The 18160-nt window shown below is 31.6% G+C and overlaps 1 protein-coding gene across 5 annotated transcripts; it reads left to right on the top strand.

Annotated features, from left to right (window-relative positions):
- Positions 1-248: 248 nt before the first annotated feature.
- Positions 249-2949, top strand: LOC139855733 (uncharacterized). Of its 5 annotated transcripts, none has more exons than XR_011761536.1 (6): positions 249-598; positions 942-1016; positions 1183-1293; positions 1726-2054; positions 2131-2192; positions 2421-2949. XR_011761536.1 is itself a non-coding variant. In XM_071844985.1 (4 exons), exons 1-4 carry the CDS (start codon positions 499-501, stop codon positions 1905-1907), a joined length of 468 nt encoding a protein of 155 aa, XP_071701086.1. In that variant the 5' UTR covers positions 249-498; the 3' UTR covers positions 1908-2197. The 5 variants fall into 5 exon arrangements, 1 of the variants encoding a protein (XP_071701086.1); XR_011761538.1 differs by having other exon boundaries at positions 1726-2192; positions 2421-2467; positions 2598-2949; XR_011761537.1 differs by having other exon boundaries at positions 1726-2192; positions 2421-2467; positions 2586-2949.
- Positions 2950-18160: the final 15211 nt, after the last annotated feature.

The raw sequence follows: 18160 nt of genomic DNA, 5'->3' as shown, positions 1-18160 counted from the left end.
ACTCATTACTTGCTACTTAAAACTTTGATAAACACTAAAAACGATATTGTAATTTTAGGTTGAAAACTGACATTATACTTATTACAATTGAGTAAATTTTATTTACTATTCACCAATAGTGAACTAAAGGGTAATTTCGACTTTTCGCTTTCTTAGATATTTATTGGTTAGGATTTACACACAATATCTCTCGATCCTTCCATTCACTCTCTTAGTACCTGCTTCTGGTCCTACACCCACGTCTCCATCGCCACAACCACGACGTCACCCTCGAGCACCACCGACTTCATCGCCTGTAATCGACTCGCTTCTCTCTCACCCTTCTTCTAGACATCACCCTCGCCACCAACTTCGCCGGCGTAACCACCATCGTCACCCTCTTCACCAGTCTTCGTCTGATTCTTCATCTCTAATTCGTTGTCACCTACTCACCAAGGCTGTGAATAGTTATCTGGAAGGCCACAACCACCACCTCTGTTAACGCCATCGACGTCATTGATGTTATTCCCGTCATCGCCGCCGCTATCGTGTACTTCTTCGTCATCTCCGGTTCTGTTATCGCCTCTGTCGCCATCCCCCGCAACCGCTGCTGCTACAGGTACGGTCGCCACTTCTCATGTGTTTCGATTTCCATTGAAGAGTTTTTCGTTATTTTGTGGTTCTGATTTTACTCGAGCTAATTAGAAGATGTTTCAACGAGAAGAAGATCTAATAATCTTCTCAACTTTTCATTAATTGTATTCGATCCTATCGATCAAAGTAAAATATTTGGAATGAATGGGGGAATATTCTAAGAGTTTCCTTTTTGATTGTTTTGTCGAATGTCGAATACCATACCACTTCACATTAGATTTGGTACCAAAGTGCACCTTTTGTTTTGTTTTTTTTTTCTTTCGACTTTCTTATTATCTGCTTTTGATACCGATTATTAATTATTATAGGCATGCTTGCTGATATTACAAAAACCCTAGCAGATGTTGGTGTTACTATATGCTCATGTGCGGTGAGTAAACCGGGTAAAATATTGTTATTGAGTTTTCTTTATTTTTGATTGAATAAGGTGGCAAAATGGGTAAGAGCTTTAAATGGGCCAGGGTTTCGTGGTGTTTAACTGATAAATATGTACTAAATGTGATTACGAAAGTTACATTGTACTAAGATATTTTGTCTTTGATTTTGCAGGAGGGGGACAAACCGAGCAGAGTCGTGTGTTCAAACTTACATTTTACTGGAAGCACAGAAGTTTACATGAATGGTTGAGAAATTGCAAAAGTCGAATTGAGAGTATTAAAGGTCTGTTCGAACAGCTGCTTTGTAGGAATTTTTTTTGCTAACCCTAAAATGCTACAGTTTCTTTTTTTTCTTCGTTTATTGCGATTGAGATACATGCTTAATGTTTCATTGTTTGAATCCTTTGACCCAGTTTGTTTTATTTATTTTATTGTATGCAAGAAGATTATAATAACATGAGTTCAGTTTGTATAATATGTATTTTAGGTCATCAGTCTATTTTAATTTATGTCCCAACCTCTCCAACTATTCCTCTAAAACCATTGTTAGGTTCTACCAGATTTTTAGTTTAGTACTATAACCTGCTATTTTGGTTAGGAAACTTGATGTGAATATTGATGTCACTATTAGGTACCTGCTCGGTTGGCTTAATAACTTTATGTAAGTATTAATGTAAATATTAGCTAGCTTAACGACTGTTTTAATTTCAGCCAGGTGCTATTACAATAAAGAGTGCCCAGGTTGAATGGCAAAGGTTTCATATTGTGTTGATGGAGTTGCTAATTGCAAGAGGTACACAAGAACGTGTGTGTCAAAATGGATCACATATTATAGTAACCACCATGTTTAACACCTACATAATATTGCCTACTACCATGTACATATATTGTATGTAATTCTCTTAAACTTTATGTTATTGAAACATGAAAGACTATTGAGGCAAAAGTCTATTGAAAATGGGTTGCTAGAAATCCACCAAATGAAACTCCTACTGCCTAATGGTGCATGCCATTGGATGAAATGGCATGCCATTGGATGAAATGGTAAGGTTTATCAAGTTCATTTACTATAGTGTAATGGTTATGTTGCTTACTGAATCATCTCTAAATTTCCTTTCAGCTGAACTCTCCTAGGTTGTCACTGGAAGTTTATATCATCTTTAATATTTCTTCTACTCAATGGTAATTTGAGGGTTTTTTTTATTTTATTTTTTGTTTCATTTTTTTTCTTCCTCTTTTGCTATGTTACATTATTTCACATTATATACATATTAACAAATGTTGTAAGCATCATCTTATGGTTTGTTTTAATATTAAAAGACCATCATCGACTTTTAGGTTTATGCTCTCCTAATTCGTTGCTTAAATATATAATATGTCCATGTTTTTACAATTTTAAACAAATTGCAGGAATAGGGTGAAACATGTATGTGATTATAAGACGACCTGTGTATAAGGTAAAAGCCACGTATCTTTTGCGTGTTATCTTGATTTTTTAATTTTTGAAATAATTATCTATTTATTTTTTCAAGTCAACAGTTGGATGATGATATAGTTATGTTTTCAATTGATTAGTTGATAATATAGGTGATTCAGGCTGTTTGTTAGTGAGTTTGTTGCAAATTAGTTGTGAGCTTAGTAAAAGTTGTGCTCTTAGTAGAAGGTTTTTCGAGAGCTGCAACCAAACCACCTCCAGCAACTATCACTTTTGTGTAAACTTACTTGAATGCTAGCAGTATGTTGTGTAGTTGTATAAAACGTTTTCTTTTAACTACCTATATGACTATATCACATGCCAGTTGTAGCAACTTTTGTATGCACTTTCGTAAGCAACATACGTCTTTGTAATGGCCTTATGTAATAGTTTCATAAGTACTTATGTAAACACGTAACAGAAATGAGTTCACCACCGCAACGCGCGGTTAACCAAACACTTGTTAAACAACAAATACTGAGAAAAAGATAAAGCTAGAAAAAAGTAATATTAGGAATTTAACAACACGTCTCAGGATTATTTGTATTATATACGAATTGTGATGCCAAATATGACAATTCATCATAGGTGTAGCCTATTGTGCCTATGACGCATAAGACTATTGCGCATAGATTATTGTATATAATTGCGTATATTCTATTTTATATTAATATTAATCTATAATATATACTAATACTAATTATCATGAGCTGGTGCCGTTTACACGGTTATATGCGTAATTTCACACCTCCAGCAGGATTATATTTGTAATTTCACACCTTCTGATACTATACATACACACTGTGACGTCCTGGATACTTTTCATTGAGTGTCAACTAGAAAAAGTGGCATGCGCGATGCGGCGGGGCTTTTCGGATTGAATATTCATATTTAATGTAGTGCTATGTATTTACATAATTAAAAACGTAACCATGGGTGTATTTGGATACACGTGGTTAGTACCTGGTATACATAATGGTCTGCGTGTTTTTGACGACATGAAGATTGCCTAAAAAAAGGATCGGAACCGTCAATATGATGAAGTTAGTTTGAGTTGTTTATTGTACGTGTATGTATATGTAAGAAAGTTAGCTCGAAATATTTAACATTTTTAAAATACGACCGTTTCGCATATAGTAAGTTGCGTTGTGTTTGTAAAATTATTTCGAGTTGAATAGTGATGTCGAATAAATTAAACGCATAGCGAGCGAGAATATAAGCCTCGATAAAAATTTGGGTGGAGTTTATTTAAGATTTTTTATTAAGAATATGAATTTACATTTTACCCCTTGTTTGGGGGGTTTGAAGTGTAAGGTGGGAAAAGTTTGGGGGACTATTTTATTTCTTTTCTTGATGTCGTTTTCCTTTTACCGAACCACGCAAATTTGCTCTATAATTAGTATGTAAGAATGTAAGATTGATTGATTAATATACATAGAGTTGGTTTAGACCCCCAATTCACCCTAAATTAGGGTTTCATGTGGTGGTGATATATCACACACGTTTCTCATCTCTGATACACCGATTCAGCCTACCTTTTCCTAACGCAATATCACGTATTATCGATTGTTTTAGTGACATTTTACGCCTAACACTAGCAGTGGCTAGTTTCATCGGCCCCTTCTGTTGTTGCGATTGATCAGTTGTTTGTTTTGTCAGATTCGTTAGAATCTTATGATGTTTTGGCATGAAATTAAGGTTTTCCCTGATTCATTAGAGTCGAATGATTATGTGGGCAAAAATTATTTAGAACAAAGACTATGGTGTATAAGCAGTAGCACATCGTTCAATGTGATATCACTTGAAACTATTACAAACAAATACTAACAACAATCATTACAAATGTCATAACTCTTGTTACTTTGTGAATCTTGATCGATCGCTAAAGCAAAAAATAAAAATAAAAACATAAAAAAAAGAAACATACAAATGGACTAAAACAGATTCACTACCAATTGAAAACCCACCCAATGAACTCTTAGGAGTGCGAAGACGAGTTAAACACAAAGGCTATTCCACACATAAAATTAGTTGTTTACAAGTTTTTTCATTTTTTTAGCCGATATTTCCGGAGATTAGTAACGAACTAGTTGAGTGCTCCGCGCGTTGTGGCTGATACATTGATTTATCATTTATTCAAAGCGAGTGATGAAACTGATGTTATGATGGCTACTATTTACATTAATATTAACATAAGCTTACCAAAAGAGCATTTTACTTTGTACAAAGTTTGCTAATCAAAAAAGCATTGTTAGTTTATAAATTGTACTACATATGTTCACCACGTAATGTTTGGACAAAAGGTAAGGAATTGTTGCTTCATTTTCTAATCCTTCTTTGTCTTCATTGGATCATACCGGACACATGTAAATATATAAAGTTGGGTAGTGTGTTATTAACTGTATAGTTGTGGATATATTTGTAAGTAACATGTTGAGTTCTTTGCCTAATTTACTCCATCTCCTCGGAACCGGGTCTAATTGAACGGAGTCAACTACTTTGTCGCTGTCTCGCAGCACTGTATCTGACTCAATTCCAGCTTGAATTTTCAAGTAAGACTCATCCTAGGTTGGGACGAGTGATGAAGGTTTTTCCCCACTTTTAATTGCTTTTCGTGTTTATTTATAGCTTAGTTTTCGTGTTAGCAATGTCTGTTACTATCTCTCGAGTCTGTATGTTATGGCGCTATGGTCTGCTAGTAGCCCATCTTGTTGTATTGTTTTTTAGTAATAAATTCCTTTGGCTTAAAAAAAAAAAAGTAACATGTTGAGTGGCTTAGGTATGAGGGTATTTTTGTAACTCTACACAATATAAATCTACTTAACTCTATTTGATTGGTGAATAATAATGAAGGAAAAGAAAAATGATTGTAAAGGACAAGTAAGGACAATAGCTACAGTAAAATTATGTAAATTACGGAGTAGTATATACTAGTGTTAGGTTGCGCGCGATGCCGCGCCATCGTATAAAGATTTTTTGGCAATGTTTAGGAAAAAAATGTAGAGAAAAAGAATGGTAAAATAACAAAATAAGAAGTAAGCATAATGTTTTTTTGATAAAAGTTAGTTTAAAAAAATTGGGAGCAACTTTTCTGTACAATCCTTTAGTAAAGTTTGTAGGAGAGAATGAGGAGAGGAATTTAAAAAAAAAAAGAAGGAAAAAAAGAAGAAAAACAATGTAACACAGTACTGTGCATTGTGAGTACAATTGTTTTACGTAACGTACAAGTCGATAAAGTGTAAGAATGGTTACTAATTACTGTTCCCAACGTATGTCAATTAGTATGTAGTAGTAAAGTAATTAGTATATAGTAGTAATTTTGATGAAAATTAGTTTTAGGAAAATGGAGGCAACGTTTTTGTACAGTCCTTTAGTAAAAAATTTAGGGGACAATAAGGAGGAGAATTTGGGGGAAAAAAAATAAAAAAAAATACTGTAGCACAGTACTACCCTTGTGGGTACAACTTTTTCTGCGAAACGTAAAAATAGTTAAAGCCTAGAAGTGGTGCTGTTCACTTAGGTTTATAAAATTTGTCATTTAGTATATAGTTATAATTATAATATAATATAATAATAATTATAATTATAATATAATATAACAAGCAATTGGGCCAGCCCGCTACGCTGGGCTCAATTGCTGTAGCCCAAAAAAAATAAAACGTTAAAGCTAGGTTCGAACTCAAGACCTGTTAATTAGCAAACCCAACAGCAAACCAATGAGGCAACCTTCCATTTTAGTATTTCATTACATTCCATTTTTATTGAAAGGACCCGTCCTGATCCATCTGGACGAAGTCACCAACAACTGGTTCCATTGCGATGATCGACTCCAAATACTGTCTTTAAAATGAACAAATGCACAGCGGAATGTCTCTTTCATACCTGAGAATAAACATGCTTTAAAGTGTCAACCAAAAGGTTGGTGAGTTCATTAATTTAGCATAAATAATCATTTCATATTTTTAATAGACCACAAGATTTCATAATTCCATTTCTCATAAACATACGTCCCATGCATAGAGACAAAAATATCATTCATATGGATTGAACACCTGGTAACCGACAGTCACAATATGCATATAAGAATATCCCCATCATTCCTGGATCCTCCTTCGGACATGATATAAATTTCGAAGTACTAAAGCATCCGGTACTTTGGATGGGGCTTGTTGGGCCCAATAGATCTATCTTTAGAGTTCGCGTCAATTAAGGTGTCTGTTCCCTAATTCTTAGATTACCCGACTTAATAAAAAGGGGCATATTCGATTTCGATCATTCAACCATATAATGTAGTTTTGATTACTTGTGTCTATTTCGTAAAAACATTTATAAAATTTGCGCATGTATTCTCAGCCCAAAAATATAAAGGGTAAAAAGGTAAATGAAACTCGCACATATAAATATTATAAAGCAGTTAATAAAGCATTTGCATGTATTCTCAGCCCAAAAATGTAATGAGTAAAAAGGGAGCAAATGAACTCACCAAATGTATTTTGTAGTAAAAATACATATGACTATATCGAACAATGCAGGGTTGGCCTTGGATTCACGAACCTATATTATTTATATATATGTTAACATATATAATTGTAATCGAACAGATTTATATGATACTAGTGATATAAATATTATATTAATAAATCATATGTTTATATATTAATATCATAACATTTGCATAGTAAAAGTTTTAGTTATATAATATTTATTATATTATTACAATTATTTATATACTTATTAATCTGTCATTTTAAAAATATAGGTTGATATATATGCAGAAAATTATAATCAATATATATTATATTTATTATATGTAAAAACTATATACTTATTTTCCATTAAAACTGTGTTCAACTCTCTTGATTCTCATTTGATGAAGTTGTCGTGTTTCAAGTATTGTAGTGAAGATCATGGTACGTGAAACCGTCATGAAGGTTTGAATCTTTGAGAGTATTTATTTATTTATTTGTATTTAATTTTGAGAGTGTTGATTATTGAGAAATAAAGGAATGCTTCATGGTGGTAGTTTGGGTGATGGGTGTGTGTGAGCTTTATTTCATAGTCTTTGTTTTTCCTTCCTCAATTGTAGTATAATGTGTATATGTAATGTGATATCTAGCAATTACCACATTATATGATTCGAATGTATTTGTTTTGTAACTAAGATTGTGTCGACAAGCAATATTCAATCAGTAGAAGAAAAAATATAAAAAACTAAAAGCAGATTTTGATAATCCAAATTGGTACAGCTGAATGTGATGTGTAACAGATTGAAGACAGATACAAAAGTTATTTACCGTTGATGGAATATAGAATCGTACCTTTTTCCTTATTTTATATATATATACAATTAATATTAATAATTGTTATATAAATATTAATAATAACAATACTTATAAATAATAGTAATAATAATAATAAGATAAATAACAATATTTATCAGTAATAATAATAACATTAATGATAATAATCATTTGTGTCTTAATATAAATAACAATACTTAACATAATGATTTTAATAGATATTAATATTAATTATATCAATATTAATAATAATACTAATAATAATAATAATTATTATTATATTAATAATAATGATACAAATATTAAAAATAAAAAATGATATTAATAATATTATTGTTAATAATAATAATGATTTTTAATGATAAAAGTAATAACAATATCTAATGATAAGTATAATGATAATTATTAATAATTTTGTAAATAATAATATTAATAATAATAATATTAATAATTTATAACAAATTAAATGTACTAAATTTCATATCTATATATCTATATATTATATATAGTAATATTATTTCAATTTATTTTTCAAATTATTATATATATATATATATATATATATATATGCATCTATTTACAAATAGTTGTTCGTGAATCGTCGAGAGTAGTCGAAGGGTAAATGCATTCATGTAAATTGTTCCAAAGTTTTTGAGACTCAACATTACAGACTTTGCTTATCGTGTCAAAATCTGTGATGACCCGAAAATTTTCGACCAAATTTAAACTTAATCTTATATGATTTCGATACGATAAGCAAAGTCTGTTAAACTGAATCTCAAAATTCTTGAACTATTTAATTACCTTTCGTTTATTCACGATGATGCACGAATAATTATATGTAAATAGATACATATACTATAACTTGAAAACGTAACTAAGTGTTGGGTATATGATACTGTGCATTAATCTTATTTGATTGATTACCTGATTGATATATTTAACTACGGAGTTAAAAGATTATGCCAAACGATTCAAGTAAAAGACATTTACTGAGTCTCTTAAGGATTATGATATCATTACGGGTCTCTATTGAGAGGTCCACGTTGATTTGAGAAATCATTCATTTTTAACGGTATTCGGAACAAATGATAAAGTGTTTGTTTAAATAACGTAACTTGGACACATACAATAATAAGGAATATTAACTGTTGGAATTAGATATATGAATAACCTGTGTTATGTATTTTAAAAACGTGTTTATTAAATATTGAATATATATATTTAAATATAATATTAACTTGGTCATAAAACAATCTGTTATTATATATATAATAACAAATAACGAGACGATGATTTATAGAAGTAAATGACCAAAATACTCGAAAGTTTAAGATATACTTTGAGTGGTATAGTTTAGGAATAATTTAAGACTATATTTTGACAAAGGTACGAGTCGCGAAACGTAATGTACAAGTTTTCTCAACGTACGAAGGGACACTCGAAAAACCGGAACCGGGACATAAGTCGAGTGATGACGTACGACTTATCGGAACAAAAATTACAAGTTAACTATGCATGTGAATTTAATATAATATATAATTAATTATTTAAATTAAATATATTATATATATTATATTAAATTATGTCGACAAACAAAATTACAAAAAATATGTGAGCTGGATCTGACGGCCATGCGATCGCATGGCAAATAGGCATAAAACCCATGCGATCGCATGGGCATCAGAATCAGGCCACACCTATAAAAGCTCTAGCATTTTGGTTTCTGTCTTACACACATACATATCATACTCCATATTTATATTATTATTATTATTATTATTATTATTATTATTATTATTATTATTATTAATCTTATTATTATTAATATTATTAATTAGTATTATACATAAAATACTACGACGAGGTTATGAGTGTGTCACTTTTAAAATGGTTTTAAGAGCGGGATAGAGCTAAGGAAATTATGGGTTATTGCCAAAGAGGTTATGGGTAATGTTCGAGGGTATATTTATGAATCAAATCTAGTGTTTATCATCTCTGTTGCGTCTACGTACTTTTCTACAATATTGAATCTCAATATTAATACGTAAGCATTTATATTTTATATTTTATAAATTAATAGTGTATACATACTAGTGCTCGAGTGTATATATTTATACATTATTGTACGCTAAATTTTGTCGTTAAACAGTTATGATGAATCACGAAGTAAATACATATATTACTGATAAAAGGTATATGATATGCATGTTTTTGGAAAGCTGGCGAAAAATTAATAACTTTTCATTTAGAAATCGCGTAATTTCGGTGAACGAATTAAAAGATATGATCAACTGAATTATGATTGACATTGATTGAAATTGCTTTTGAAACTTGTTTGTAAGAATGATAAATTGGATTTTTGAATATTACCAGGCAAGTAAATGAATCCATATATAAGGCACGTCTCGTTTTGTTGAATTATTGTCAAAATTGACTTTTTGAAACGACTTTGGATAACTTTTGTATGTCGATCTCGAGCATTAGGATTGTTATACACTATGACCTGACCTAGCTTAATAGACATTTATTGACCAACATATGTTCTCTAGGTTGAGATCTACGGTTATTTGGTAATCCGAGTTTCGATCACATTTTGGTGAACGACTTTATATGCTGCTAAGGTGAGTTTCATAAGATCTCTTTTACTCTCTACATTTTTGGGCTGTGAATACATGCAAATGCTTTATTAACCGATATACAATATTTATATGTGTGAGTTTCATTTGCTCCCTTTTTAATTGCTTTTGCAATATATATTTTTGGGCTGAGAATACATGCACTTTATTTTAAACGCAATGGATACAAGTACATACTAAATTCTACACTGAGTTTGAACCGAAAATCCCTTAGCTTTGGTAACTAGTAACTACCAGTTATAAGAACTGGTGGGCGCGAGTAGTAGTATATGGATCCATAGGGCTTGATATCCCCGTCCGAGCTAGAGCACTAGCCTTTTAACGGATGTATGCTATTTGAGAAGCGTACACGTTGGTTTGCGTGTATTATTAAGATGATTATACAAAGGGTACAAATTATATATACGTTAAAGTTTAGTTACCAGGGTGCTCAATTTCGTAGAATATTTTGATAAACGTTTCTGGATGAAACAACTGAAATCTTGTTATCCACTTTTATATGCAGATTATGCGAAACACTAAAACTATGAACTCACCAACCTTTGTATTGACACTTGTTAGCATGTTTATTCTCAGGTTCCCTAGAAGTCTTCCGCTGTTTGCTTATATGATAGACAAGCTATGTGCATGGAATCTTACATGGCATATTTTTCAAGAAAACGTTGCATTCACCAATTCATCACCATGTACCTTATTTAGACTGCATTGTCAACGGAAGTACTGTTGTAAACTATTATATAAGGTGATTGTTTATATGTAGAAATCATCAGATGTCGAAAACCTTTGATTTAATATTCATTTATGGTGTGCCTTTTCAAAAGAATGCAATGTTTATAAAACGTATCATATAGAGGTCAAATACCTCGCAATGAAATCAATGAATGACGTATTCGGCCAAATGGATTTGGAGTGATCATCACAGTTGGTATCAGAGCGTTGGTCCTAGCGAACCAGGTCTTGCATGAATGTGTCTAACTGATAGTTGTTAAGATGCATTAGTAAGTCTGGACTTCGACCGTGTCTACATGTTAAAAGTTTTGCTTATCATTTTTCTTCGAAAATTACATGCTTATCATTCTTAAGTCTAGACACGTTTTACTGCATTGATTGCATAAATAGTGTATAGACAAAAATTCATATCTTAGCGTATCTGTTACTGTAAACTTTTCCTGACATCTTCGGAAAATTTCTCCGTGATTTATGGAATTTGGTATTATATATACATATGTAAATTATGTATTGAAGAATACCAAACTAAATTCTATAATCTATTTCATATCAAAAATCATCTATCTAATTATACAAGATGGATCCCGTATCTAGTTCAAATTCCTTAAATTCCGACAGCTATTCCGATATGGATATTCTCCTGAACTCTGAAGAAAGTGTAACTGAAATGGATCAACCAATTAGCCATCATCTATTCTGGATGAATTGGGGATGGGTTCGTAGCCTACTTAATTATTGGAGACAAGAAGAAGGCGATCCCTTCCATCCACCATATTGCCCTCTTGGCGAAGAACCTGAAGCACTTACCGGCGAACATGTTCGTAATACCATTTTCTCTCTCATTTCCAGAGTATCTAGTCATGATTATATACTATCTCACATTCTAAATCTTATTCTTCCGCTCGTTCGAATCGACAATCATCCCGGTGTAGTAGAAGAAGTCAACGAGCTTCGCGCTCGGGTAGTGGCTTTGGAGAATATGGTGCAAAGGTTACAAGCACCAGCAGCATCACCGGCATCAACAGTACCACCGACAACAACACCAACAGTACCATTACCACCACCAACAACATCCGCATCGCAAACCTCAACTTCACAATCTGTTCCACGAGCATCAACGTCATACGTACCGTAGTTACCAAGAAATACCAGCAACAATAACCGATGAAGTATTAACTCATTTCCCCTGAAGAAATTTTATGTATATTTAATATATATGAATTTTGAAATCAAAATAAATCTTTTCGTACCAAGTTATTACGTGTGAATCTTAACTGGTAGGTACTACTCGGTTAATTCATATTACTAATATGCTATGATGTACATACTTCGTTAATGACTTAACCATCGTTAACTACAATCTCTGTTTCCAACTCAATGAATTCCATTTCATAATAAACTAAGTATATTATTCAATTATATGGTTGATTTTATACTTTCATCTTCGATGTATTCGAAACTTTCTAGAAAACATCATTCGTACCTTGCGAAGTTAGCAAGAGTTCCATGAGCACCAACATGATTCACTGAGAAAATATCAATAAAACTGAGTATTGATTACATTAGTGAAATACTCCGTAAAGATTATTAAATCTTTAATGTTTTATTCATTTCTAATTCAAGTCAAAAATTAAATGAGCTTAATATGATATTAACTCATCAAATCTGTATTACATCTGAAGAAAATATACATACATATATTTTCATAAGGACGGTAATAAAAATTCTTTTGTACAAAATATTACTTGTGAAATCTTTAACGGGTAGGTAATTCTCGGGAAATATTTAAGTTCACAATTAATATGTTACACTGTACATTCTTCAACTTTGATTCAAAAATTAATAACTATGCTCACAACGATATACAATCGTTTCCATACAAATTCAATTACATATTCTGATATTGACGGATCAGAATCCAAGTCAAGATTTAACGAGTGACATCATTCTTAGATCTCTACATCTTTCAAAGCTATACTTTGACTTCAAAAATGTGAAAGATCCTTTAGCATTGTTATTACTGAAAATAACCTTGCAATTCCTTTCCAAAAGTATCCAGTATTATCAACCGTTCAACCAGTCAACGACGACCTTTCAGACTTGTAACTTTGGCATATACGTTTTTGTTACTGGGGAACCTTTCATGTTCCACCACATTAGCAGTAAATTTACCAACAACTTCATTGATCTTTGACCTTCCAAAAAATCCTTTTACTCATTGAAACCGTATCATGTACTCATCCACATCTTGTAACGGCAATTGCCATACAAACTATCAGGAATTAGCAATCAGTGTTTTGAAATCTTGTAGCACGTCTACGCCAACAGTTATATGTGTACATATAACGTCTACCTCTTGGACTTACATACTTCGAATGTGAAGTTTCCGAAAAACACCCCAAACTACGAAACTAGTTCTCCGAATTTTGGAAAAAAGTTGATGAAGCAGCAAAAACTGTAAACGACCTTAACAGTCAAAAGTTTGATGATAAAGAATAGTATGGTGGTAAAGCTGAGAAAAAGAGAAAGTTTGGAACTGAAAAACGGATTGAGCAAAGTATGAAAGAGGCTGTGGATAAATCACAAGGACGAAACCTGTCTTCAAAGAATCCAAATGATTCAGTATCTGTTGAAGCCATTAACGAATACCTTGCTTCCGAATCTAAACCCTTGCGGACAATATTCTTCATCATCCTCTGATATTAGAAATTCTAAGATATTATCGTATCTTTTATTATAAATATCCTCCATATTTCTGGAGATAATTTCATAATCATTCTTATCGAAAATCAATTTTCTCTTTACGATATCTGTGTTACACCATAAAAGAAACTATTTTAGTTTCTAAATTCTGAAACTTTCAAGTTTAAAATATAAATGTTTTGAAGTAATGTTGGGAATTGAAGCATGGGTTAATATAATATAATGACACTTGATCAACGTGATTATATTACAGTAAGTCATGCTGAGTTTCTAATGGAACGTGATAAAGGTTCACATATCATACCCTCATCATGAACCATGTTACATAACTCTTTCATTCTATATAATCTCTAAAAATATCAAGAAAATATTTTCTTAATGATTCGGTCTTTTTTTGAGGTATTCTGGTAATTTGACAAGTCAGATTGTGCTATTACCATTTCTTTCTTAGAACATTAGTTATGTTCATCTGAAACTTCATACCTACGAATTCTGGACCATTATCCGCTTGACTTAAGGTCAGGAAGAGAAAACGAAAGCATGAAGCTCCGAAATATAATGGAGAATATAAAGCCCAATAACAACCTCAAAATTTACAAACCGTGTATATCAATGCGTATAGCAATATAAAGACACGGGAGAATGAAAAACACTATAACCCCAAGGTAATGGTAGAAGAAAGTAACTTCCTCTGGTGGTAGATGAAAAAGAAGAATGACAGATATGAAAGTTAGGAGTATATCAAGAATAAGAACTGGATGAAGCATTTCACAATCTTTTGGAAGTATGAAATGAGGAAGAAGATGTAGGAGTGGTGAAAATAATGAGACGAAAGGGGGTTAATTTATAAGCAAAATAACAGACAGAGCAATCGAGGCAGGTGACCTCATTTAATTAAAAAAGATCTTAATTTCCTTAAATTCCAAAGAATCAAATCTTATTTAGATTATGCAGACTTTCTATTCCTTAAATTTCGGAAATCAATCGTTACTACGTCAAGAGATAAGACGCATCTCTATTCTCTATTTCACTTTATTACGATAACTTCCCTCATACGCTTCGAGTAATTGGATTGTGTTATCCATATTATTCAACGGTGATAAAACTCTAATTATCAACTCATATACGTCATGAAAACATTTTTATTGTTAGCCATGACGACCTCACTCAAATTTCGGGACGAAATTTCTTTAACGGGTAGGTACTGTGATGACCCGAAAATTTTCGACCAAATTTAAACTTAATCTTATATGATTTCGATACGATAAGCAAAGTCTGTTAAACTGAATCTCAAAATTCTTGAACTATTTAATTACCTTTCGTTTATTCACGATGATGCACGAATAATTATATGTAAATAGATACATATACTATAACTTGAAAACGTAACTAAGTGTTGGGTATATGATACTGTGCATTAATCTTATTTGATTGATTACCTGATTGATATATTTAACTACGGAGTTAAAAGATTATGCCAAACGATTCAAGTAAAAGACATTTACTGAGTCTCTTAAGGATTATGATATCATTACGGGTCTCTATTGAGAGGTCCACGTTGATTTGAGAAATCATTCATTTTTAACGGTATTCGGAACAAATGATAAAGTGTTTGTTTAAATAACGTAACTTGGACACATACAATAATAAGGAATATTAACTGTTGGAATTAGATATATGAATAACCTGTGTTATGTATTTTAAAAACGTGTTTATTAAATATTGAATATATATATTTAAATATAATATTAACTTGGTCATAAAACAATCTGTTATTATATATATAATAACAAATAACGAGACGATGATTTATAGAAGTAAATGACCAAAATACTCGAAAGTTTAAGATATACTTTGAGTGGTATAGTTTAGGAATAATTTAAGACTATATTTTGACAAAGGTACGAGTCGCGAAACGTAATGTACAAGTTTTCTCAACGTACGAAGGGACACTCGAAAAACCGGAACCGGGACATAAGTCGAGTGATGACGTACGACTTATCGGAACAAAAATTACAAGTCAACTATGCATGTGAATTTAATATAATATATAATTAATTATTTAAATTAAATATATTATATATATTATATTAAATTATGTCGACAAACAAAATTACAAAAAATATGTGAGCTGGATCTGACGGCCATGCGATCGCATGGCAAATAGGCATAAAACCCATGCGATCGCATGGGCATCAGAATTAGGCCACACCTATAAAAGCTCTAGCATTTTGGTCTCTGTCTTACACACATACATATCATACTCCATATTTATATTATTATTATTATTACTATTATTATTATTATTATTATTATTATTATTATTATTATTATTATTATTATTATTATTATTATTATTATTAATCTTATTATTATTAATATTATTAATTAGTATTATACATAAAATACTACGACGAGGTTATGAGTGTGTCACTTTCAAAATGGTTTTAAGAGCGGGATAGAGCTAAGGAAATTATGGGTTATTGCCAAAGAGGTTATGGGTAATGTTCGAGGGTATATTTATGAATCAAATCTAGTGTTTATCATCTCTGTTGCGTCTACGTACTTTTCTACAATATTGAATCTCAATATTAATACGTAAGCATTTATATTTTATATTTTATAAATTAATAGTGTATACATACTAGTGCTCGAGTGTATATATTTATACATTATTGTACGCTAAATTTTGTCGTTAAACAGTTATGATGAATCACGAAGTAAATACATATATTACTGATAAAAGGTATATGATATGCATGTTTTTGGAAAGCTGGTGAAAAATCAATAACTTTTCATTTAGAAATCGCGTAATTTCGGTGAACGAATTAAAAGATATGATCAACTGAATTATGATTGACATTGATTGAAATTGCTTTTGAAACTTGTTTGTAAGAATGATAAATTGGATTTTTGAATATTACCAGGCAAGTAAATGAATCCATATATAAGGCACGTCTCGTTTTGTTGAATTATTGTCAAAATTAACTTTTTGAAACGACTTTGGATAACTTTTGTATGTCGATCTCGAGCATTAGGATTGTTATACACTATGACCTGACCTAGCTTAATAGACATTTATTGACCAACATATGTTCTCTAGGTTGAGATCTACGGTTATTTGGTAATTCGAGTTTCGATCACATTTTGGTGAACGACTTTATATGCTGCTAAGGTGAGTTTCATAAGATCCCTTTTACTCTCTACATTTTTGGGCTGAGAATACATGCAAATGCTTTATTAACCGATATACAATATTTATATGTGTGAGTTTCATTTGCTCCCTTTTTAATTGCTTTTGCAATATATATTTTTGGGCTGAGAATACATGCACTTTATTTTAAACGCAATGGATACAAGTACATACTAAATTCTACACTGAGTTTGAACCGAAAATCCCTTAGCTTTGGTAACTAGTAACTACCAGTTATAAGAACTGGTGGGCGCGAGTAGTAGTATATGGATCCATAGGGCTTGATATCCCCGTCCGAGCTAGAGCACTAGCCTTTTAACGGATGTATGCTATTTGAGAAGCGTACACGTTGGTTTGCGTGTATTATTAAGATGATTATACAAAGGGTACAAATTATATATACGTTAAAGTTTAGTTACCAGGGTGCTCAATTTCGTAGAATATTTTGATAAACGTTTCTGGATGAAACAACTGAAATCTTGTTATCCACTTTTATATGCAGATTATGCGAAACACTAAAACTATGAACTCACCAACCTTTGTGTTGACACTTGTTAGCATATTTATTCTCAGGTTCCCTAGAAGTCTTCCGCTGTTTGCTTATATGATAGACAAGCTATGTGCATGGAATCTTACATTGGCATATTTTTCAAGAAAACGTTGCATTCACCAATTCATCACCATGTACCTTATTTAGACTGCACTGTCAACGGAAGTACTGTTGTAAACTATTATATAAGGTGATTGTTTATATGTAGAAATCATCAGATGTCGAAAACCTTTGATTTAATATTCATTTATGGTGTGCCTTTTCAAAAGAATGCAATGTTTATAAAACGTATCATATAGAGGTCAAATACCTCGCAATGAAATCAATGAATGACGTATTCGGCCAAATGGATTTGGGGCGATCGTCACAAAATCATATAAAGTTTAAGTTTAAATTTGGTCGGAAATTCCCGGGTCGTCACAGTACCTACCCGTTAAAGAAATTTTGTCCCGAAATTTGAGTGAGGTGGTCATGGCTAACAATAGAAATGTTATCAAGAAGAATATGAGTTGATAGATAGTGTTTTATCAATATTGAGTAATATTGATAAAATAATTTGATT

The sequence above is a fragment of the Rutidosis leptorrhynchoides genome, chromosome 6, assembly GCF_046630445.1.
Source record: "Rutidosis leptorrhynchoides isolate AG116_Rl617_1_P2 chromosome 6, CSIRO_AGI_Rlap_v1, whole genome shotgun sequence".
In the NCBI taxonomy this organism is placed as follows: Eukaryota; Viridiplantae; Streptophyta; class Magnoliopsida; order Asterales; family Asteraceae; genus Rutidosis; species Rutidosis leptorrhynchoides.
The sequence above is the reverse complement of the archived record's forward strand: the minus strand, read 5'-3'. Positions and strand labels throughout refer to the sequence as shown.